General features: G+C 39.2%; 1 protein-coding gene across 1 annotated transcript in view; it reads right to left on the bottom strand.

Moving 5' to 3' along the window:
* The window catches only part of GALNTL6 (polypeptide N-acetylgalactosaminyltransferase like 6), a 515,167-nt gene that overhangs the window by 23,815 nt on the left and 467,526 nt on the right, over positions 1 to 23,826 (bottom strand). Inside the window, exons 8-9 of the mRNA XM_052779102.1 lie at positions 19,526 to 19,633; positions 7,569 to 7,790 (exon numbers count right to left, since the gene is read on the bottom strand). Coding sequence (XP_052635062.1) covers positions 7,569 to 7,790; positions 19,526 to 19,633 — 330 coding nt within the window. The remainder of the gene's footprint in view (positions 1 to 7,568; positions 7,791 to 19,525; positions 19,634 to 23,826) is intronic.

The following is a 23,826-nucleotide window of genomic DNA, read 5'->3' as shown; positions in this document are numbered from 1 at the left end:
GCTGCCGCATATATTTTTTTAAAAGACTGGGTTGAAAAGGAGTAGGATGCCCACTGCCACCAAAAGGAGTAAAATCCCAAATTTATTTTGCAAAAACACGCACGTTTCTCCTTGAGTACCTTAGTTGGGCTATTTAAAAATGCTTTAGACACCTCCAGAAGGAAGAGGATTTCTTAAAAAACCTTACCCTGTCAATGAGATACGCAGAAACTGAGTAATCAAAATGTACATACATGCATGGAAACATGCACAAATTCTGTATGTATAATATATAGAAAGCAGGTGCATATTTTGACATTGGCCACTACTTTGATCCTTATTTAAAAAAAAGCTAGATGCCAAATGGTGATACAGTTGAGTTGACATTTGTATCTTTCCAAGGAAAATATTTTAGATGTCACTGTTGTTGCCATATTATGTTAGACAAATGTAAACGTCACCACTGCATACCTCATCCACATCCAAAGGATGGAAAACTTCTCAGCATAGCACAAAACATTGCAAGGAGGGGCAATCCTCATGCTTGCAAGACACATGGGAGAGCTACTCTGCTCTTTTTCTCATTCTGGAGGACTGGAATCGAGTCTATTCACCATGATCTAAGAAAGATTTAGACAGATGGGAAAGCAACAGGAAGTGGAGAAAATGTAAAAACCGTCACCTTCAGGAAAGGTTTTAGGAGCTGTATTTGTTTAGCTTAGAAAAGAGCAGATTGGGCAAATGATGGGGGAGCATCAGTTTGAGCAATTAGCTCCAAGAACCTTTGAGCCTTCACCAGAGCTGAGAGAATTATTCTTCTAAAACTTGCACAAGCCCAGTTATAGATTGTTTTTACTTTTTTCAATACAATAAAAATTGCTATAGATGCGGTAAAACACTAGCATTTCATACACACAACCAGATGCAGAAACCCAGCACTGAGCAGCCCCACAGTACAAAGGGTCATGTTAACTGAAAAAAAAAGGATGAAAGGTGATTAGTTCTCAAAACCCCTGCCTTTATTTTCATATCATCCAGCAAAAGATACAGGAAAGAATAATGAGAGGAATAGATTTTAATTTTATATTTTTAAAGTTTCATGTGAAATACCTACTCCAAGTGTAATTTTTTTGAGAGTGTTCAATCATTCCTCAGTGCACTTAAATTTACATCGTATAAATAAAGATTACTGGCCTAATACAAAATTAAATGATACAGCAGTTCTGTTCTTAGAGCGTGCGAGCTAATTAAAGTGGAGCTGGTAACAATTGCCATTAATAATTGGGGTATATTTATGTGATTCAGAATTGTAAAATGGCAGTGAATACACTCCACATCCAATGAATGCTTACTGGATTAAAGGGCTTTCATAATTTTGTCTCAATGGCATTGTTCCATCCCATTCTGAGTCATTTGGACTATCTGGTAAATGTGTTCAATGCATTTCTGGAAAAGGTTTGAGCTGAAGCTGCATTTAGTTCTTTCACTGCTGGAGTCTGTCTCCCCTGTTCTTTATTTCCTCTCCTCTTCCCTCTGCTCCTGAAAGGTTTCCTTGAGTTAGTTTTTCCTCTGGTTTGTTGCAGCTTACGTGTTAGCTCATCCTTTTTTTTTTTTGTTTTATCCTTCCTTTCAACTGCAGAGGGGTTGTAGTTTGTTTTTCATTTTCATTTTGTAATAGAGGCATTTCAGTCAAGTCTGTGCTTTTGTTCTCTGGCATTTCTGTGTGGCCTTGGCAGTTGCTAGAAATTGAACTGAGCCATCGTGCTGCTGCCAGAGCCACGGGGAATGTTCTGCCGAGCACCAGCACCACACGGCCTGCAAATCCCCTAAGATGCTTTCATGGACAAAAGAAGGAAAGCAGAAGCACAGCAAGGAGAGGCTTTTTTCTCATTTATACATCAATATGCATTTGAACTGCCTTGTCTCCAGTCACAAAGCACAATGGATTTTGGATTTTTGAGGTTATGAGTTACAACTAGCAAAGAAATAGCTAGTGATGGTAACACACTCACATTTCCAACATTCATATTTGTGTAATTGTAGAGACTGGGGATGAACAGGAGACAGATTTTATCACCCATGCAGGTAGGGCACTGAGCTGCTGCATACAAAGCTTATTTGCTCAACCTTAAATGCTATCATTTGTACACACATATAAGCATACAGGAAAAGCATGCTTTCGAGGAGTCTGTATGGACTAATAAGGATGGTTAGCAGTGATCTTAAAGGTTGTTTCAGAATTAAATACATTCCGAAAAAAGCATAGGACACTATATGTAAGTCTGCATATTTAGTTCTTGAAATGCCATCCTAACACACAGTGGGACACAGATACTAAGACTATGGGCCCTGCAGTCCTCATAGAGAGCAGATGAGGCATAAAAGCTCAGAGAATACAAACTCTAAGGGGTTTGTTTTCTCCCTCTTCTACACTGGAGGTGTCTGAGCAAGGATGTACAGGCTTTTCAGTGCTGCACTGACGCTTGGAAAACAAAGACATGTCACCTGAGTGGGATTTCTGCTGGTGTAGCGTCTGACTTCTGTGCTTTAAATGAGGTAGCAAGCCATAAGGGGTAATCACTGGGTAAGCCTAGATGCAGTAATCCGTGGGTTTTACAAAAAGCAGTGAACTTAGGTTAAACCTACAGCTTGCTTTCTCTAAGTTAGCCAGCCCGTGTTAAAAAGGCGTTTCTCCAGAGTATGCCAGGCCTTGAGAAAGAAGTAGCTTAGCTCGCTGGCACTGCAATGGGGAAAGAGGAATGTGATGTAAAATAGGAGCTGGAACACGGGAGGACAGAAGGCCTGAAAGCCTAGACCTTAGGTTTGAAGAAGACACTGTTACCTCTTGACATTTGAAGCTGCTGATTTGATAGACAGGTATTCAAGGGAAAAAAAAAAAAAGAGGTATTTTTGGACACCGATCAAGAAAGAAGAATAAATAAATAAATAAATAAAATACGGGGTTCACAAACAGTGTTTACATATTGCAGAATATATGGTCTCCCAGATTACTTGACCTCTGGTTAAATTTGTGTTGGAGTTTTGCAGAAAGCCAGCAGTTATATGATTTAATAAGCTCCCCATGGGAGAGGCAGATTAAGATGGTCTAGCACTACACTCTCAAAACCGTAGTATTTGTCATTAGTACGCAGGCAGAGAATGGAAACTGGAAAGCAATGGATGTGTTGATTACCATGATAATCTTCTTGTCGGAAAAGCAACAGTCTTCTGAGGAAAAAGGAGGGTCGTAGGCTATTGATACAACCTGCTAGGATTAATTTTGAGATTTTTGAACATTTTGGTGGGAGCCGTGTAATGGACGCTAGCATGCTCCATGTTAAATGGAGAAAAAAGCAAGACAACCTCCCCCCACACCCCTATACTTCAAAGCAAAGTGCATTTCCTCCTTCCTTTTAAGGGAATGTACTTTAGGCTGAAAAAGAAGCTATAGGGAGAAATTACAGCTTCCCAGAGTCCAGCAGTTATATTGACCAATATTCTTTGACAATTCTAAAACTCTACAACTTTGTTCCCAGGCAAATGAGTTCCTGCAAGATTTGCTGTTGAGATAGTGGGTGATGTCCTGGCTCCTGCAGCCTTGCCCTGCCTGCACTGGAGCCAGGCTGTCACCCAGGGACATTTCAGCCTTCCTGGGGGCAGAGTGAACCAGAGAGGGAGAAGCACTCCCAGGGGTCCTGGGAGCTACCCTGCATGCTCATGATGGCACGAAACTGTCTCCACCAAAAGCAAAAAGTGGGAAGGTGTAGCAATCTAAAGACAACTTTATATTCAATATGGTCATCTGTTAGAATGATGAACGTGGAACTGGTGCTGGGACTATCCTTAGGGTGCCTCAATACAGCAACAAAAGAGGCACTTTGGTGCTGTCAGTTTATATAACACTTTCCATGCATCTGATTTAATGCCTCAAATAAGAAAGTGGCTGTAGCTCTTAGAAGACATTAGCAATGTTCATTTATGTTGCTTTTTTTCATTTGAGCAGCACTTAAAGCCAGTTTTAGTGCACTGCTTACATTCTCAGATAACCCTAGGGCCATCAACGTCTACAGATCAAATATGGAAAAATGAGCCACCTTTCCTGTCAACTGATACATAGTAATTTCAAAAGTATTTATCCTTTGTGTGAGCCATAAAAAGTCGAAGTTAAAAGAAGTCAAGCACTGCCAAAGACCTCACTGAAGAAACAGAGGACTCTGTTATTCAGTGTGACACTGATCCCGATGAAAGAATTTGAACAGCCCAGCTGTGCAGCACTTGGTCTGTGCAGGGTGGGGAATAGCTGGTTGTATCGCTTTTGTACAACAGACGTGTGACACTTGGTGGGCTGAGATTGACTCATTAAGGGTATGAGGATGACACTAAAAAAAGAAAGTAATCAAAAGAGAAGTTAGTGAGTTCTTAGGCTTTAATCCTTTTTTAAATGTGCTACTTGACTTAACTTCATGGGTGACATTTTCATGTCAGTGCTGTAAAACAGTTCTGTAAAATCCAGGAGTTCAGGACTGAGAAAGGGGTATTTTCAGGTCCTACAGCTTAGCACTGCTGCAGTGACTGGGACACTTGCTGTGTATTAAATCATTGAATAACAAGTTCATGTAACAGCAAATGAAACCAAGCTTAAATATTTCCCTTTTGACTGAGTAAAACAAATTATTTTTTTTCATATCCCCTTGACTGTAGGACTCGTGAAGTCTCAAATAAATGACAATGGCTGACATTATATGATTGTTTTACTGTAAAATGTATTTTTAAAGCTATTGTTGGAAGCTGTGATATGCGTATAATATATTCATGCTGGATCACAGCTTGTAGATTCATGAATACTTCCCTAAGAAAACATTTGGTGTCCAAATCTCACCTAATGCTGCCATTGTTTTAACTTCCTTCAACAGGATTTCAAATACACATTACAAATAAATTATTCTGTCTTAGAAAGAGAATGGGATGGGTATTACTGTTTTGCAACTGGTAGCATACTTTCCAATGTATTTGGAAGAATAAGAACAAAACCTGATTGAAAACTTTCCTTTTTCCCACAGTGGGAGAGGAAAGAGTACCGTTATCTCACCCAGACATAGAACTGACAGTCTCACTAACCTTAATCTGTCTGGATTCGCTGTTATATTGCTTTACTGCCCATATTTCAGATGTTACGTGGCAGAACAGAGTATCAAGGGAACGTACACCCTGCCAGCTACAAAGGACAAAAGGCACAAACACACAGAAGAGAGAAGGCCATGACAAGTGTAGCGAAGAAGATTTTTTTTTGTTTTTCAAATTTCCTTCTTTTCCACCATGAACAGATTTTGTCAAGAAATGTGAGAGTCAGATTTTAAATAAATGTTTGCAGAAAAAGAGGAGTTGTGCAGAGGCTGTTTATAAGATGGCTGCTTTCACACCACACGCTTTTACTAGCTAGATATCAAAATACTGGAGCCAAAAATTGTCTGAGTACTTCATTGTTTATTCTTTCTCAGACTGGCATAGGCAAGCAGATGTAAAGTCTTTCCAAGTGGAAGCAGAGAGGGTACTAAATGACAGTCAGTCTTGGCACAGACTTTTGGTGTGTATAATCAGCAAGGTTTCTAGAGCTCCTTGATTCTTACAAAGCAATAACACAGAGTCTGTTTTTCTCTTCAGGCTTCTAATTACGACAGCCATTGACCTTCAAGTTTGTTCAAGTTCCTTGGAAGTGCCAACAAATTAATTAAAACTTCACAGGAATGTGACAGTCTCAGGAAAAAATAGAGTAGTAGGGGTGAAACTTCTCTTCTTGTTATTTTAGAGAAAGTACATTTTAGGGGAAAAAGAAAGCCTTTGGTCTTCACTTCCTTCCTAAGAACTCAATAAGTGCTTTTAAGGTACAGATTTGATACCACTGCTACGATCTTTGATTTACTTTTTAAAAGTCTTGCTTTTATGCAAAGAGTATATTAATATTGCTGTGAAAAGAATGAATACCTGAATCACAGTGTCTTCCACTTAGACCCTCTGATTGAGTTAAGGATTGCTCAGCTGGCCAGAGAAATTACACATCTCATGATCACAGTCCTCCAAGGATGCACATGTATACATGGAAGATGGTGAAGGAAGATCACAGTAGCAGTCACAGCACCCGATCCAGCCTGACTTCTACTGATAAACTCCTTACCTCGTGGTATACATTAATCCCATAAAGTGTGGGCAGCAGTATCAAAGATAGAAGAAACTTTAACAACAAAGGAATTAATTATTGCCAAGAAGTAGCAAACAGTAAGACACACATAAATTGAAGTTCCTTTGAACATCTGTAGCTGGTAGCTTACAAAGAATAATTAAGGACTGCTACTACCACAGAAAGTTATTTTTAAATTTTTGCAATGAGGTAATTTGCATTTTTAAAAAGAAATTCTGGAGAATAGTAGAGGCACCTATGTTTAGAAATCCCCTGCATGGTCCAGCCTTGACCACTGGGGATATGCAGAGGTGTGAGGGGTCTTACCAAATGTTTTAGTCAAAGTTTCAACTTCATCCTTTGGTTTCAAATATAAAAGGTAATTGTCTGAGAGCCCCAAGAAGATCTCCAGCAAATTAGAGAAGGCCAGAACTCACAGTACAGATATTCCTACGGTTTTTAAAAAAGTAGCACAATACACTGAAAGAGCAAAGCCTTCTTTATAAATCTTAATGAATTGAGAGGAAAAAGCCCTCTGCATACCACCTTTCCATGGAGTGAATCCACTGTGGTTCCTAGGAGTAAAAGGCCACTGCAATTTTTCAGCGCAACTACGGAAGTAATTTCCCGTCCCTGCACTCTTTGTGTTTTCATTTCTTCTACACAAAACACACTGTCAAAGCAAGGTGTGCTACGGCTCTGCTCTTCAGAGAGGTCTGAATGCAGGTCTGAATCTTTGATCACGAGTGGAGAGTTCCAGCAGGCTGTTTGCTTGCCCCTGCTCTGGAGTGATGCTTGGATATTGGCTTCTGTCTTGGTGGTCTCTCCCTCCCTTCGTGCCCCAAAAGAGAAACTGCATTTGTCTGCTACTGGTACTCGGTCATGACAGCACCTACAGAATGCAGATCACAAGCTGAGCAAAACCAGTCTTTCTAGAGGAAAAATATCCAAGCTTCGCTTGTCACATTTGCATGTGCGAGCAGAACAGAGCAAACCTAACTCCACCTACATACAATTGTCCTTGTAAGAACAGGAGGAGGTATATAAGTGGATATGCAAAAAAAGTGTTGCCCTCAGACCTCCTTTTTGCTAAGGTGATTCTCAGCATCTAAAATCATCTTGTGACATGCAATAACGAGTGCTACATAGTCTTTTTCACATTCTTCTCCTCATTGTGCATGCATCTTATGGCCTGTACACACAAAATTGTAATGAATTATAAAAAGGACAGCGATCGTTCTAAGACATGATGGTTTCTCATTTTAATGGCTAGTCCAGGGTTTGTTCCAATCAGTGTGAACTCCCTTAATAACACTATTTATCATAGGAGCTGAATCTAATTTCATAATTTTAATTTCCTGCAATGTAAAATGTTAGACTCATTTAAATTTGATCTAATTTGTGTATTCCTCACCTCTCCCCAGGCAGCAGGTGGAGGCTCCACAGGAGGATAATATTTGGGGACATCCCAAGCCACTGCAGCCATGAACCACTTGAAATCTTTACATTTAAGGTGCTTGCGAAGTTCCTTCTGGGCAGAGATATCACCAGTTGAGAGATGTCTGTACTCAGGCCGTCGCTGGTAAATGTACTCTGCAAACTCATCCATCCATGTCTCTGCCACGCGCTTCAGGTTCTGTGCAGCAGAAAAAAACCAATCATTAATTTCTTCATGCTTTGAGTGAATGATATTTCTAATGGGGAGAATTAAACAAAAAAAATTCAGTAGTCCACACAACTTTTAAGCTTAGCTGGTCTGATTTCTCAGTCTTAAACCATGGAAAAATACCAATAAACGTATGCTATCTTCATTACAGTGTTGAGCAAATACTACAGAGTATTAAGTACCCTGCTTTCCTGCTGATACCGTCATCTGTCTGTTGAACATCTTATTTTCCTTCATATTCTTTATGCATCTCCACATGGGTTTTTGATTAATGATGGATGTTGAAGAGAAATTTTCTTTCAGCTGCTCACTTTGGTACCTATGTGTTTTTCCTGTTAGTTCAGAACCTGCTGATGTGCAGGAATGGTTCAAATTATTCCTTTGCCTTTGAAAGGCATCTGAATTTTCAGCTGTCATCATACTGCTTAGTCACCTAGCAATTCCTACCTAAACTTTAGGGCCAGGTCTTACATGCGCATGTATGGGGGCAAACAGTCATGAGCTTCCTCTGCCCCATCTCACAGGTGGTTTTGCACTACCTTTGGACTGAAAGCTTTGCTGTGTTGGCGTGCTAGCAAGTCTGTGCAAAAGCATAGCACATAACCTTGAAGCAGAGCTGATCTGAAGCAAAGCAGCTCATGGGATAGGTATGGCAACTTGTGGCTTTCTGCACTCATCCTATAGACATATGTAAGACTATTTCTGTTCCGTGAAACCCAGTTCTGGCTTATGTCCCACAAAGTTTATTTTTGTTGGCATTTTACAGGAAACAGAATTACCTATTTTGTTGCATAAGAATTTATTCAAATTATAATTAATTAAATTAGCTGACTCAAATTATAAAATAAAAAAAAAACCACTTGTAAGGAAAAATCCTGAATAGGTGAGACTGAAGAGATATATTTTATTGTTATTTAATGTCATGGAGTCTAAATAGGCCCGGGGCAAATTTTTCTGTATTTTTGTTTGTTTTTAAAATTCCTCCTGCAACTCAATCCACATAGCTTTATATGCAGATGTTGTAGTGGAGTACAGGCTTAGTCTATTCTGCATTTCCACAGCTGCCCAATAACCTCTTATCCCACCAACAAAGCAACATCTCACTGGATAACACTAAGACACTAGGGCATTCTTATTGCTTTGCTTGTAAAAACAAGATCATCAAGTTTTGTAATATTCTTTTTATAGTACGCTAACTGCAAAATTCTGAGATTCGCTCTGTAATAAGCTGGAGGACAATATACATCTGATTATCATCAACATAAGGTAATGTTTCTTCTCAGAACATTCTCTGCATATAAGTAAGCCTGATTCGTACTCTGATTTGCTTTCAAGATTCATTTGAAAATTCCTTTCTTGAATTTTATTAATCCACACAAACTAAATGTCTCTGAACTAATAAGGCTTATCTGAATACAAAGACAGCAAGATACAGAACAAACAAAGTACTTTTAGCTGACACTGCAAGATAAGTTTCTATGTGCTTTCTTTCCGTGAAGCAAATACATTAAAACCTGCAGGGAGAAAGCAAGTAAAATGAAAGGAGTGTAAGAATTCACAACACATATCCCTATTAAAAAAAGGCTTGTGCCCCACATAAGGTTGAATTTTGCTGTAATTTCATGAAAACCTGAATTACTTCACAAGAAATTAGAATTCAAGAATACAGGAACTGGGTAGGACAAAGAAAACCAGAACAAATTCAAGAACAACATCTAAATGACAATCCCACCTTTCTGGCAGAAACCCTGTAACACAGCAATCTCCTGACAAGTAAAAATACTATGTCATGAGACTCTGTAGATAAGGCCAAAATATGATTAAGCTCATTAAACTAAGAAGCCAAAATCATGAAAATAGGTATGATCTTTCTAGCATATCTTCCACTGTAATGCTGTACACCTCATTTACTACAATACAAATGCAGTTTAAGACTGTTCTACAAAATATATTATTTTTTGCAATCACTTTATCTGATAGTGCTATTTTCATATTTAAAAACCATGCTGTAAAAAGAACCATACAGTAAAAGTACAGTAAAAAAATTCTCTTAGGAAAGAAAAATTCAAAGTAACTCCAGCAGCGACTTACCCCATCAATATCAAGAGTAGGCTCTGCTGGGGTTTTCTCTTTAGTTATTTGGCTGCACTAAAAGAACTGAATTCTGCTTTAGATGGTTATAACTGAATAAAAGAGGAGTCCAACAGAAATCTTGATATTATACCTGGTCACTGGCTCGAACTTCTCATTCACCAGTCAAAAACTCCTTGTTTTCCAAGTGTGTGTGCGTAAACCCACCAAAACATTGCATTAGAAAAAAAATAATTCAGTTCTTCCCACCATTCCCCAAGTATCAGGTAAGACACTTTAGACAAATCTATTTAAAACTTTGTTCCCCAATTCTTCCAAGACCATTTTCTCCATCATATGCTAAAAATCTTCCCAAACCTTGCCAGATCCTGTAATGAACCTATATGTTATCCTTAGCATGTTTATACATTGCTGTCATAAGCTGAACCCTTATGAGGCAGCCCTTTGAATTTCAATAGGTTCCCTTTTAAAAATACAAACTCTTGATTTGCTAGCTCCATATCTCCAGACTGTTTATGAACATGACTGCAAGGAACTCTCCGTCCTGGAGTAGTGGGAAGCTCGCTCTGAAGTTGCCAGTTACTAGGAAGCAAGCACTCAGCATCCAAACACTTTAGTTTTAAAGAGGTTTGTCGCCTTCAGTTAGCATGGGTTTCTTATCCTTATTATCATGATGCAAGCTCAGTAATCACCACACTTCCTTTTAACATAAACATGTACAGACTAGTAGTAAAACTTGAAATTGCAGTTAATCCCCATACTTGAACTGAATGCAGTCAGGAGGAGCTGCTGTCCTGAAAGTTCTCTGGTGCAACCTTGCACAGTAAAGGCAAACACCATTTACATTCCTATTTAGAACATGCTAACCCAGCATGTTCCTGGAGCAAAAATACCGGCTGTCCAAGATGAGATGAGTGAGCTCTCCTAAGCTGAAGATCCCTGTTCTGTGGCTGTCTAACAGCATGAAAAGTTGCCCTGTGCGAAGAACCTCCTAGGAACATAACTCTTCTCTGCAAATTATGTCCATGAGCTGCTGGTCTTTCACTCACCTTATCACAACAGAAAGGTAGAGGAGCATAACCAAAATGAGAGCCCTCCTCTCTGAACACTTCAAGGCCTACCGATCAAGTGACTTACTGTAAGGTAAGGATGTGATTTCAAATCCTTTACCAGTCTCCCAGAGTTGCCCTTCCCACAGTCTGGGTGAATGTCTGACATGGTGGAGAAAGGAGGACAGTCACTTCCCCCTTGCCTGAGCCTTAGGTCAGGCTAGACACAATCTGAGCATGTCAACATATTACGCCCACAAGTGGGCATGGTTATGAATAGCTACCAAATCTTGACAGAGTCTAGCTGTAATACAGGTGCTAAGCAGTTCAACTTTGTTAGGACTTCACTGTGTGTGTGTGTGTGTATACTGCTGCAGAATTTAGAGGTCAAAGGAGTTTAAGAGCCTACCAGATTAGGTGGCATTTTGTGAATGTCTTATAGCATCATTTAAGCACTCCAGTCTCATGGTGAAGATAATCTACAAAGAATTTAGAACAAAGTAAGAGTTATATTGCAATCTTCTTGATTTCTGTCTCTGTTACTCTTTGCATAATCTTCTAAAGAAAACTCCTTCAAATGCCAGTTTCTCAAATGGCATCAAATATCTTTATCAATAAGAAGAATCAGTTTTGGGATATCCTCGTGGTAGATCACACTTGCTTGGATTCAATCTGAACACCTCATCTAAATGCATACGGAAAGGAAAAATGAAACATGTTTCTACAGCTGAAAACTGCTGTAGCTTCGTTTGGTTGTCAGATTCATTGCAAGGTTACAGATGTCCAGTTTGGTTACCCTGGTCTTTGAATAGAAAAAAAGGAAAAATAAAAATTAAATAGGAGCAATTAAATGAAGATCAACTCAATCAGTTACATGAATTGACACACAATGTAAAGGAAGTCACAGGGACTCTTGATGGACATCTGAGGAGTTTCTCAGGACCCATCCATGACAGACCAATGATAATTTGTTCTCTCTTGTCATTTTCAGTGAAAAATTTCTGTACATGAATAAATAAGGCCCAATGATATTTCGGTAGATACATATTTGTATATGTAAGGTTGTGACAGCTGTCACCAAGAAGCTGAGATGCATACAAAAGTGATGGCAACCACGCTAAGACTGACTCATCAGCTGCCATCAGTTGCCTATGTATGCATTCTTGATATAATTAAGTTCTGTGCCACTGTTACAGTTTTACTCTCTGGTAAATCCTTTACCATCAGGCTTACATTTAGACAAGTTTTCTTTAAGTTTGTATGAACTCAGACATTTAAGACTGTGACTTTGTTTTGTATTTTCACTCAGCAATAGTCTACAAGACAGTAAGTTACAATGTCACTGATACCTGGACTTCAATAAAAGAGTTTAAATCAACTTGACTGGAGAAAGAGAGAGATAAATGAGGACTTCCTCACTTGAAAAAAAGAAATTTTTCATGGATCATTTTGTCCCTTTCACTTTCTTCAGTGAGTAGGGAAGATACATCTCTCTGATCAAATGACTGTCCCTTCTTTTTAAGCGTGTAAGATCATCCATCATTTTCAAGAGACGTGATATTACTCAAATAAATGCAGTAAGAAGAAAGTAGACACTGGCCGTGAGAATGGAAAAGTGGAGTGAGGCAGGGACATGTCAAAGGACAGTTTTGTAAATATTCCCTCTAAGCAAGGTTTAACTAGATTGGTCCCTAACACGAGAGGTGTAGTTCCACATTTTGTAACTATGGCTGGTGTGCTGGCTTGCAATGACAGCACTGGTAAGAGAGCTACCTAGCTGTAGCCTGTTCGCTGTTGCGAGCCTGCACAAATCCATCCTCTAGTTGCATCTTTTCCAACTGACATTCTAGATGCTGCAGTTAAACTAATATAAAAATGTAATTCCTGTTTTCAGTTTCTCCAGATGTGCTAAAGTAGGTTTTTGTTATCCGGTGGCACTAAAGCAGCACAATGCTTTTATTATTTGTTTCATTTCACCTGCATAACCTGTTTTTTCCGCTTTTGTGCCTGTCTCACTGTCTGCATGAGACCAACCCTGACCCCAATCCACAGACTTTACTTTTGTCAATATTAAACTACTACAGGAACATTTGGGTCCTGTAATGAGTTCCTGTTGTCCTGCATTTAACCTGAACATTTTCCAGGAAGCTGGATGTCACCAGCTGGTGTAGGCTTATTTGTCGTGATAGTAATACCTCTCATCAGCCTGAACATCAAAAATCACTTTCCATTACACCAATCAAATATGAATCACCACAGCACATCTGAGGCCTGACTGTATTTCAGTTGTGAAATATAAGAGAGGATATAACTGTTTATTTGATAAAAATAACCTAACAGTCTCTGCAACAACTGACATATTAATCTCTTTTCCTTCCTAGTAAAGTTCTAGTGGGGTTATTTTCACTCCACCTGCATCATCTTTCTAATATAAATGTTTTTTATTGTTTGTTTTGTGAAGCACAGGGTTGTTGCTACTTCAGAATGGGTGCCCGGTTTACTTCTGGAAGCAGCTGTATTTCATTTGGCTGGAAATAACATAATATACAGTTTGTTTTATGTAAATTGTATTTAAAAAGCGCATTGGGATCCAGCCAGCCAAGACAACTTCATGTTCCTCTGGAATACGGGTAGCATAAAGTCACAATAAATCATCACGGAGGAGGAGAACAAAGTATGACTAGAGCAGGCCATCCAACAAATACAGATTAATATGACAGACGCAGCAGTGTACAAAACTCCAGAGCACTCACAAGGATTAAAACGGTACCCTCAATTTCATGCAAAGGTCCTTCCATCAGTGTCGAAACAAAATAATTTCTCATTTCTGTGTATTTCTGCAGTGAAAGCACAAGAAAACATTTCCTGGACACTAATTACAGCTTTCTGACGTTCAGGTCTCAATATCTAAGCTGCCCACATCAGTTAAGTCTAAATGGGGGTTTTCATCCCTTTGCCCTTCTTGCCTAACTCCCTTTTAACTTAGGCAGTGCTAGTGTTTGTCAATCTTTCCCCCTCTTGGGTATCTTATTTTGGTCCTTTACACTTAACTGTGTTTAAAACTTAATTGGGTTTCATTCCAGCAATTGTTTGTATTTGTGTAAAACAACCCCAACCAAATAAAGAGATGTCTGCAGGCATAAAAGAAATGCTTCTCCATGGAAGACAGTATGCTAACTAGGTGACAGAGCCAGTGGTGTATATAAATAAATCTTGTGAGAGTTAGCACAGCTGGCAGAGAAGCAAGAGACTATTTATTCTCAGCCTGTAGTCTGCAAATACCTAGAACTAAAATTCCACAGATGTCATCTGAAAACAGCCAGGATTTCATTCTCTCTGTAAAGGTTTGCATCTCCACCGCAAAAAATTGTAAGACCTACACATTGGAAAAAAGTGAAAAAAAAAAGCCCCCAAACCAGCCCACTGACTAAAGGCTACATCTCTGCTCGCTGGCTTGCTTGAGGCCAGCCTGCGGGGCTCGGAGGGCAGGGATGGGCATGGTCCCCGTGAGGATGCTGCTTGCCCCCAGCTCTGCAGCTGCAGGTCTCTGCAGGCTGGCTGCAGGGGAGCTGCGGGAAGCAGCGACAGTGGAACAACATCTCCGCAGATTTGTTGGCTACTGCCATGCTCGCTTTACAGACCCATACTCTGCGGGCACGTACAGACCATAGCCCACCTCTGCAGCTAAGCCTGAAGAGAGTTCAGGGGTTTGATTCCAAATACATTTCTTTAGTCACGTAACTTGGGCTCCAGCGCTAGCCTATTGAACGAATCCTGGAAAGTAGCTACCACCACTTTGATGTTGTTATCATCCAGAAACATCTAGTTCTCCATCTTCTTTGTATTCCTTTTGGATAGCTAAGCTGCCTGTCCTGTTGCGTTATTATCTTAAAAGCAAAACTTCTATTCAGATTGGAGAAAATATAAAATATTAGCATTTAAAAAAATTACTTTGACTTTCTTGTATTCAGGGATTAGAAGATATTAATTTGAAGATTTTCTTTGGTAAGCACTCTCTTTGAGATCTCGGTTCAAATAATTTTAATGATGAATTTATAAAACTGTTAAATGAAAAAAGTTAGAATGGAAACTTAAAAGCTGTATTGTATAATCATCATCATTATATATTATAGCTGTGCTGTTGCAAGACGGTGATTCTTGCTTGATTCCTAAGTAATTTGCTTATTCTAAGCTGATGTTTCAGCTGCTTACTGTGACTGCTGAATCATAACTGACTTTGTGCTACAGTCTGTTTTCCTACAGAGGTGATTGCAAAAGTGCCAGCAGTGCTCCCTTAACAGCATGCAACATCTATCGGTTTGCACTCTGGTCACGAGAAAACATAGCCATTACCTAACTGATTCTCCTTGGTTCTTTAACTTGCCTGGAAACCGAAAAGAAAACGTTCATGGGCTGCTTTAAGAAAACCCCAAACATTATTTGCAGCTGGGACCCCCCCCCCCCCAAATGGTCACAGTATTAAAGGAAGCTCTGTCAAAAGTGTAAACGTGGTCACAGCACCAGATGGTATAGCTACAGTAATTTTCTTTGAAGATCCCTTCTGAAGCCACATGAAAAGGCTGAGCAAATGGTTCAGGTGGGAATCTGAACCCACCTTTATCAGCTGAATTCCTGAACCCAAACTCGTGCAAGTTCCAATTCAGCGACACTGTGTAATGAGGCAAATGTCATCGTGCTTGTGCCTGCTGGGTCAGAGGATCACTGTGCTCTGGGATCCCACGTCCTGGCGTGCAGGGAGGAATTCAACTTAAGGTTAGGATTCACCACGCTGCTGGGTTAGCATCCAAACTTGAACTTCAGTGGGATTGCCCTTCCCTTCAGAAAGGCCTAATGCTCTAATGTTCTGTAGTTAATGCTAAAATGCTGTGTAAAATACCTGCAAATGAAAAAAATTTCTGTAGATATATTTTGAAATTCTGAGTTCATCTCTGCATATCCTATGGAACAGTGAGCTTTTATTGATAAATTTCTTATGGCTTTTACAGAATCACAAATAGAAAAAAAATCCCCCCCCAATAGGAAACTAAATAAAATAAATAATAAACTGAGATACACCTACAAGAAAACACTAATAATATTTTAAAGTCTAATTTCATAGGTAACTCGCTAAAAGAAAATGGCTTAGCTAGAATTGTTAAAAAGGAAGCAACAGTCAAGAATACCACAAAGCAACTAAAATAATCCAGTAAAATAATTCAGAAGTTTTTAATAGGGCAACATCTTGCATAGGACTTTTAAGATTTGGGTGTTTGCTTTTTATATATGTCTTAACTAAAACAAACAGGCAAAATTAGTTATTAGTCACTGCAGTTTTGTGCAGAGGTTGACAGGTTTGGAATGAATGAATAATTATGTGGTGCTTCCACATTATAATGTGGAATCAGCGTTGACATCTGCATGCCCATTAATCTTTCTTTATGTGCAATTACCTGTAAATTGGACACAGACTGCATTTGGGAAGCAGCAACATCTTAAGACATCTCCAGACAAAAATATTCAGCTTTTTTGGTTGTCACAGTCTGTTTTATAAATCTACTCCGCATGTTTACAGCTTGCTTTACTTTGCTCTGTACCACCAAGCAGTTTTACTGACAGAGTGTTTCATATGTGGATGCTTTTCAATTTATGGGGTATGTGTCAGCAAAAAATATGCGTAGGCTTTGCAGGTCTTGAGTGACAGATAAGAAGGTAAGAAATACGATAAGAAGGACATAGAAAATTGATGTCACCATACATACTATTGTGTGTGGTACACCCAATATGTTATTGTGTGTTATTAAATAACAATGGTTATTTAGCGATGGGGAGGCAGAACAGAGTTTTTGACAAGTCTCTCATTTAATAAAGCATATGTGATCCTCATGTCAGGTTACAGCTCTTGAAAAAGATATCTAGATTGGTCAGGCATTATGCAGCTGGCTGAAACTCTGTGTTGAAACTTGCTGCTAGAAGATATAGAGCTGAAATCCCAAGGGAAGGTAAAATGGTCACTTTAAGCATTATTTGTTAAGGGTAAACATAAGCTGAACCAGCTTGAAAGCAAACCCATGGCATGATTTGGCTATGTCTGAATTTGTCTAGAAGCTCTGTCCTCTTCCTAACTCCAGCCTCCATATCCCTTGTGCTGCTGCTGTGGGACAGGATGGGAAAATCTGTCGTTCTTTAACACAGTATCTGCACAAGGGAAAATTCTCCCTTGAATAATGAAGGGGCTCTTGCAATCATTTATACAATCACAGTTGGGCTTTGTAGGGCTCATTCCTTTCTGAACTGCATCTCCAGCATCCTTCTTTACATAGCAGCAGATGGAAAAGGATTTAGTAAAAACCTTTGTGGAAACTACTTAGAAGTGAAAAGTATTGCCTTTGGCAGCAGGGATAATACTTCCAGATATTCTTGAGTGTGTTATTCATTATATTCTTGAACTAGAGGGAAGTTTTAGATAAAATACTCATAAGGGGTAGGCTATAATATTTGGAGGATATAATATAATATAATATAATATAATATAATATAATATTTGGAGGATAATGCAAAGATAGCTGAAATATCCAGGCCACTCCTGTACATACTCCCCTAGTATTATTTTGGCTAACAGCTCCATTTGGGGCAGTTTATTTGGAAGACAAGTGGTCTGTATCAAAGGGATTGACACACCAAAGATGAATACATCCTTGCTTTTCATTTTCCAGCTTGGATGAAAGAGAATATTTTTAGGCTTAAAACTACACACAATTTCATGGGTCAGGGACCAAACTCTCTTCCTTGGCTAGTTATTGAGATAGCCCCAAACACTAAAACATACAGAATTTTCTTGTGCTCTTGGCAGCCTTGATGCAATGTATCCTAACATCAACGTTTTGGTTTAGAACATTGTACTGGAAAGAAGCTGGGAATCTAAGAATTCAGATTTTCTTTCATTGATAAATATCTGCCAGAAATTTACCTAAGCATCATGTTTTGGACCCCCACAACACAGAAGAAACTATGCATTATTTGAATGGGATGAAAAAGACCCATTCTATCAGCACACTAGATCTTTTCCCACAAGATACAGGGGAGTCAGTCTGTGCACAGGCAGAGATTTCATTTTTATAACCAGGAATGGTTTTTGGTAATACTTCATGAGTGATTTATCAAAATCAAGCTAAAATAAATGGTACAAGGAGGCTGCAGGCTGTGGCTACCTGATTACTGTAAGTACTCACAGTGCCTCTGTGAAAGCTAGTTAAGTTTTGAACTGTATGAGATGCTAGTAGTCCAAATAGAAATGATTGTATTTTGCTCCTACAGGTAATGCACGAGACAGCATGTTCTTTAATGAGATACTTTGTGCTGTAATAGAGAAGAACAGAGACTGAGGTTTGGATTTCCTATTTCAAGTTGTGTGTGATTTTTGCAGTGGATACCATAAACAAAGCAGTTTATTTCAGCCAGTGCAAAAATCTGGATGGGGAAACTCTGACACTACACAGAGCTATACTGGGGGAAGATTTTCATCTCACAGTTTAGTCAATAGAGTTTTTGTCACCACCACTAACGCCACCACTAATCCCATTACTGTATCGTGTGTCGCACTGTCTGCACTGATGCTCTTTTAAGGCAAGTCCTTCTCTCTGTCTAGCCAGCTGTCAGGCAGGCAGCACAGGTGGCCTCTTTCCTCTGCTGCAGTTACTACAGCAAGCCTTGTCCCGTGGTGCTGAAACCAAGAACATCTCCCCCTTAAAGCAAGAAATTTATTCTTTTATTCATACCACATTTTCATTATTAAGAAAAAATATGATTCATAAAATATTACCCTATGGCAATATGCAGACTTTAATATTAATGCCATTTTATTAAAAAAAATAAATCCTCTAAACCAGAAAAGATTAAACTCAAGCATGAATAAATACTAGTATCTGCCTGGAAGCTACATCTGTGCCCTCTGTCTCCCATCTTTTGACATCCCGTGAACATCTCCAGAAAGTTATAGAACATTTTCTCTTGAGCAAAAAGCCCCTCATGGATATGGATGTGTTCAGTAGTCTTTGAGAAATGTCTAGAGGTCTTGTAATTTCTCACTCACATGGCTCAAAGCTGGCTGTATTCCACAACCAGGTTTTACACAATAATTATACAGTCGCTCAAATCATTGTTACTTAGTCCTTTTGCCTCAGAAAAACATCCCTTCCACGAGATTCTGCCTTTTCTGCTGACTAATAAGAAAATGTGCATTCAAATTGGTCCTGCTTGTAAAAACTATGACTGACAACACTGTGCAATTTGAGAACCATAAGCCTTAGGTTATTCCTAGGTTCTTTTGAATTAGCATGAAACGCGCTTCTGTGCTGAGATGTCCAACCCTGTATTTTTAAGCTTCTATTTTATTCTTGGCAATCTTATCTCTGGAAGGCAGCATAACTGCAGCAATTGCACATCTCATTTCAGAAAAATAAAGAAACATTCATTTTCCATTTTAATGGTTTACTGGAAACTAGTTCACAGGTAATGAAGAGACTGATGATGAATGAAAATGAAAAACAGCAAGACCCAATTACTCACCCGTGCTAGGCTGGTTCCAGAAGGGACTTTGTACGGGACGTACTTCCTGTAGATATGCCCAACTCGAGAGCATGGAACATCAAACATGCCACCTCCACACATCCACACCTGGAAAGGAGACAGAAAGCAAGTGAAAGAATGATTCCTGGAAACAAAGGAGGCAAAAAAGGCGTTTTAAGTAATGGGTATGTGAAAACGACACCTTGTTCTGTACTGACCCCTCCCGCAGTCATAGCAGTGGCCTTTTCCATGCTGATAGCTGGGATTAGGTAACATGGCAGACTCTCCTACCTGGGATCTCACTGCAAAAGCAGAGTATGTTCAAAATAAAATCATAAACCAGATTTAGAATATCTACCAATGGTCCTCCTGCAACACAACTAAGATATTATTGTATCTGTTGTTTAAAACGTACAGGATCAAAATTTCAAAAGAAGGCTATGTGAGTAAAACAAGCCACCAATTGGAAGTAAATTTTTCTTTTTTTTCCCAGAACACCTGGCTTATATTTTGAATAGTGAATACAGAGCTCAAATATTAAGATGCTCTTCATTTTGCAAGGATGCTCATTTTGTAAAGAAAAAGGAACAAAAATCAATTTCCTTCTGATCAAATTTATGTAGGCAGAGGAAGAAGAGCATGCTGCTACATTTGATCATTAATACTTTAATACTGAAACAGATGGAACCATCTGGAATACACAGGTTTGATGCTTCAGGTCTGAGCAACGCAAACTCAGTCAAAACTGACGGGAGCTGCAAGTACTTCATGGCTCTAAAAATCAAGCTGTATCCTGATGGGCAGCAAGTAGGGAATTCTTCACAATTCTTCACCTACCATGACTAGGTTTTACCAGGTGTACATGAGAGCAAGGTTGTGTGCCATGTCAGAGGAACTATGGCAATCATGCCAACCTATGGGCATGATTTTCTAAGCTCTGGCAATGCAGAGCCACTGAACTCCAACATGGCTATTAGATGACTTGCATAGCATACTGACAACATTCATAACTTTCTGATTCAAAAAAAGCAATTTGACTTTGCAAATGAGAGAAATGGAAAACAACCCAAAACCACCCCCAAAGCCCCCAAGCAGAACTGTTTAAGTATCCTAAAACAAACCACACAGCAAGAGTTTAAAATAAATTCAGAGTGAAAACATTGGTATTACAAAAATTATTTCCTAATGCTGGCTAAACAATTTTTTGTTCCCCCCAAATTTAGAACAGAATGACTGTTATTCCACGTAAGGGACACTTATGGTCTCAGCTTTCAGCCTTTAGACTGAAAACACCCCCCCCCCCCCACTTCCACCCAATTTAAAAGAAAACCACACCAAAGCTGAGAAAGAGAGAAGGCTTATCCTTTCCATGTCTCTTTATGGGGAGATACATAAAGATGCTTCATGAAACATCTCCATGAATCTAGATGAGAATTTAGGTCCATGCATTACCTATACGAAGGAATTTTATCTGTATTTGATGCACTCTGGAGCAAAATAGTGTGAAATAAGTTTGCAACTGAGGCTAAAGCAGGGCAGAACATAGACAACTGAAACTTTCACCACCAATTTCCATACAGAAAGGAATTAATCCAAAAGCTGATACACTCTGAATTCAAACAACAGTAACCAGACCCTTAAAAAACCAGTATCGGAAAATATGATGTGACCACAAATACTTGACATTCAGCATGAAGCCTGCAGAGAACAATGTGCATCTCTACGCTTTTTTACCATACATTTCTTATTCCATCTCTTTTGTCCTGCTCACCGGCTGGCTGTAGCTATTGGCTTTTTGAAATCATGGGAAAACAAAATGATTAATTCCATTCATTTAAAACAATAGTGAAAATGGGGAAGAGTTTGGCCTCTTCCGCTGTGCTTGCCTGTTTGTGTTACAGTGGGTATATCTGCTTGGTCCTGGCAGTGTGGCTGTGAGCTTGGGACTAAATTTTAGTAATCTGAACATGCAGATGCTAAACACTGCAACATGGGATAACTTAGTGCTTGAGCATGACTTAAAGCACTTGCTGGAGGTAGCACACTGGAATTCAGCCCCTGAGACTGACTGTGCTATTCATACTGTGAACGGAGAAGATGGGGGTTAGAGTGAAGGCTTGAGTTGCAAAGTGATTTAGGAAGCTGCTTCTTATGGGTCATTTCTGTACTACCCCTCACAGTCCCTCAGCTATTAGCCATAGCATCCAGCTGAGACCTGGTAATGAAATGTTTGAGGATCTACACCTCATTGCAGAGCAAACCTAAATAGGCTAGAGTAAATTTTTAAGGAAGGTTTGAAACCACCGAAAGTGGGGCAAGATCATGTGCTTGGCTTTGTCCTGAAATTCCACGGACACCCTTGCACAGTTGGGTACAGCCGAGAGCTTCTCAGGAAGCTGCTACTTACCACCTCCCATCACAGAGTTAACTAAGGCATAGGAGCTCTGGGCAGGTGCTTCTGGTGCACGCTAGCATCTCAGAAGAGGAAGCAAATTTTGCAGGTTAGTGGCACAGGGTTAGAAAGGCAGTTGTCCTGGGCATCACTCTGCCAAATGGAAACATGTATGTTGACGGAATGAAGAGTATTTCAGTACCTATTTCTGTGGTGAGGATATCTCGTCTGGTCTCCTAGTGAGCACAGTCCTTCTCAGGGAGGAAATTTACTGGTGGGTTGGAAATGGAGACCCAAATGAATGCTCTCCATGCCAAAATAGCTCATTACCGCCCAGAGCAGTCTTTCAATGCCATGTAGACATGACCATTATTTTCTTTTCAAAAACATTTTGTAAAATCTGCTTCTTAAAGAAAACCTTGACATCCTCACCCATTTTAACATGTCACCTAATTCACTGGAAAACATGTTCATAAACATATTAAAAAATCATAAAAATGATAGTGTTAAAATAAGTTGGGTAATGCCATCGTTAGAAAAACCCCGTTACTCACCTTTCTACCAATACTTTGTTTGTATGGTACATCACTTGTACCTTTTTTAGTGGGAACCTCCTCTCTGTGGCTGTCTTCAAACAACCCAGTGTACCAATGAAAGTGCAGACCTATATTTACTATTTGTGCTTTTTTAAAAATTTAAGGTGTGATTTCAAAGGCTAGACAAGATATTACAGTGATTAATCAAGGTTTCTTAGCCTTTGAAGAGTGGACAGCATAGCAGTTTGACTCAGACGAAGGTCAGCCACAGAACAAATTTAAAAGACAAGAAAGCAGAAATAGATGTATATAGGCCAGTATTACTTTAACTCAGACAATGAGAGCTGAAGTAGACATATACTGCATTTCCTGTCAAGCAGTAGGATATCAGTAAAAAAGAATAAGAAAAGAAAAGGAGAAAAGGAATTAGAAAAAAAACCTGTCAGATATGCTGAGGCAATAACAAGTGGGAGGAAATAACACTTTGTGTTAGGCTTATATTTGATAGATATAAAACTTGAAAATGCTGTGCTGCACCTGAGGTGCGCTGTGCAGGGTAATTGAAATGAATCTTGGGCTGCCTTGAAGGACATTTAGCAGCTGTTCCTATTTATTTTTCAGCTTCAGAATTATTTTAAAAGCATTTTTTATATTTTCCTGGGAAGATCAATTCTGGCAACTTTGTCTTTCAAATGTGCATTTTTATGTTCACATGCACTAAATGCAAGAAATTGGAGAATGACTTCTGTGTTAAATATTACAGACCTCCAGTGTACCACAAAAGGAATTCAGGTGGTGTGGGACATTTGGCAAAATGATATCACAACACTGATGCATCTCTGTTTATCTAAGAAGCAAGCAGTGAAACTCTCAAGATAGCTAATGTCTCCTTCTTACAAAAGCAATGAATCTGGTCTGCAGCTGAGATATAAAAACCAAAGACAAAACCCAAACAATGCAATTTCAGCTTAGAAAGATCAAAAGAAGAGTAGTTTATGTGTCAACTATATACTATATCACAATTTATCTTTATATAGCTCCTTCCAACAGAATGTTGCAAAACACTTTATAGGGATGGTTGAAAGCAAAAGGCAGGCATTAACACAAGCTTTAAAAGAGATTAAGCTGTGGTTACATGGCTTTGTTCCTGACTGGAGCTTAGATGTCACAGATGCATTTTTTGGCTGTGTTCTATAGCTCTTGTGAGATTTTGGGTGAATCACCCTCTTTTCACATCACTCTGTCTTTAAAATTGAATTCTGCTTGCTCTTGTGGTTTTTTTCCCCTTGTCTTGTCTCTCTAGTTTATGAGTGATCCAGCCTGGGGACTATCTGGAAAATGTAAATACTGTGCACGAGAGAATGAGACTCCAA

The sequence above is a fragment of the Harpia harpyja genome, chromosome 2 (genome assembly GCF_026419915.1).
Source record: "Harpia harpyja isolate bHarHar1 chromosome 2, bHarHar1 primary haplotype, whole genome shotgun sequence".
Lineage (NCBI taxonomy): Eukaryota > Metazoa > Chordata > Aves > Accipitriformes > Accipitridae > Harpia > Harpia harpyja.
Note: the sequence above shows the minus strand (reverse complement) of the source record. Positions and strands in the feature narration are given on the sequence as shown.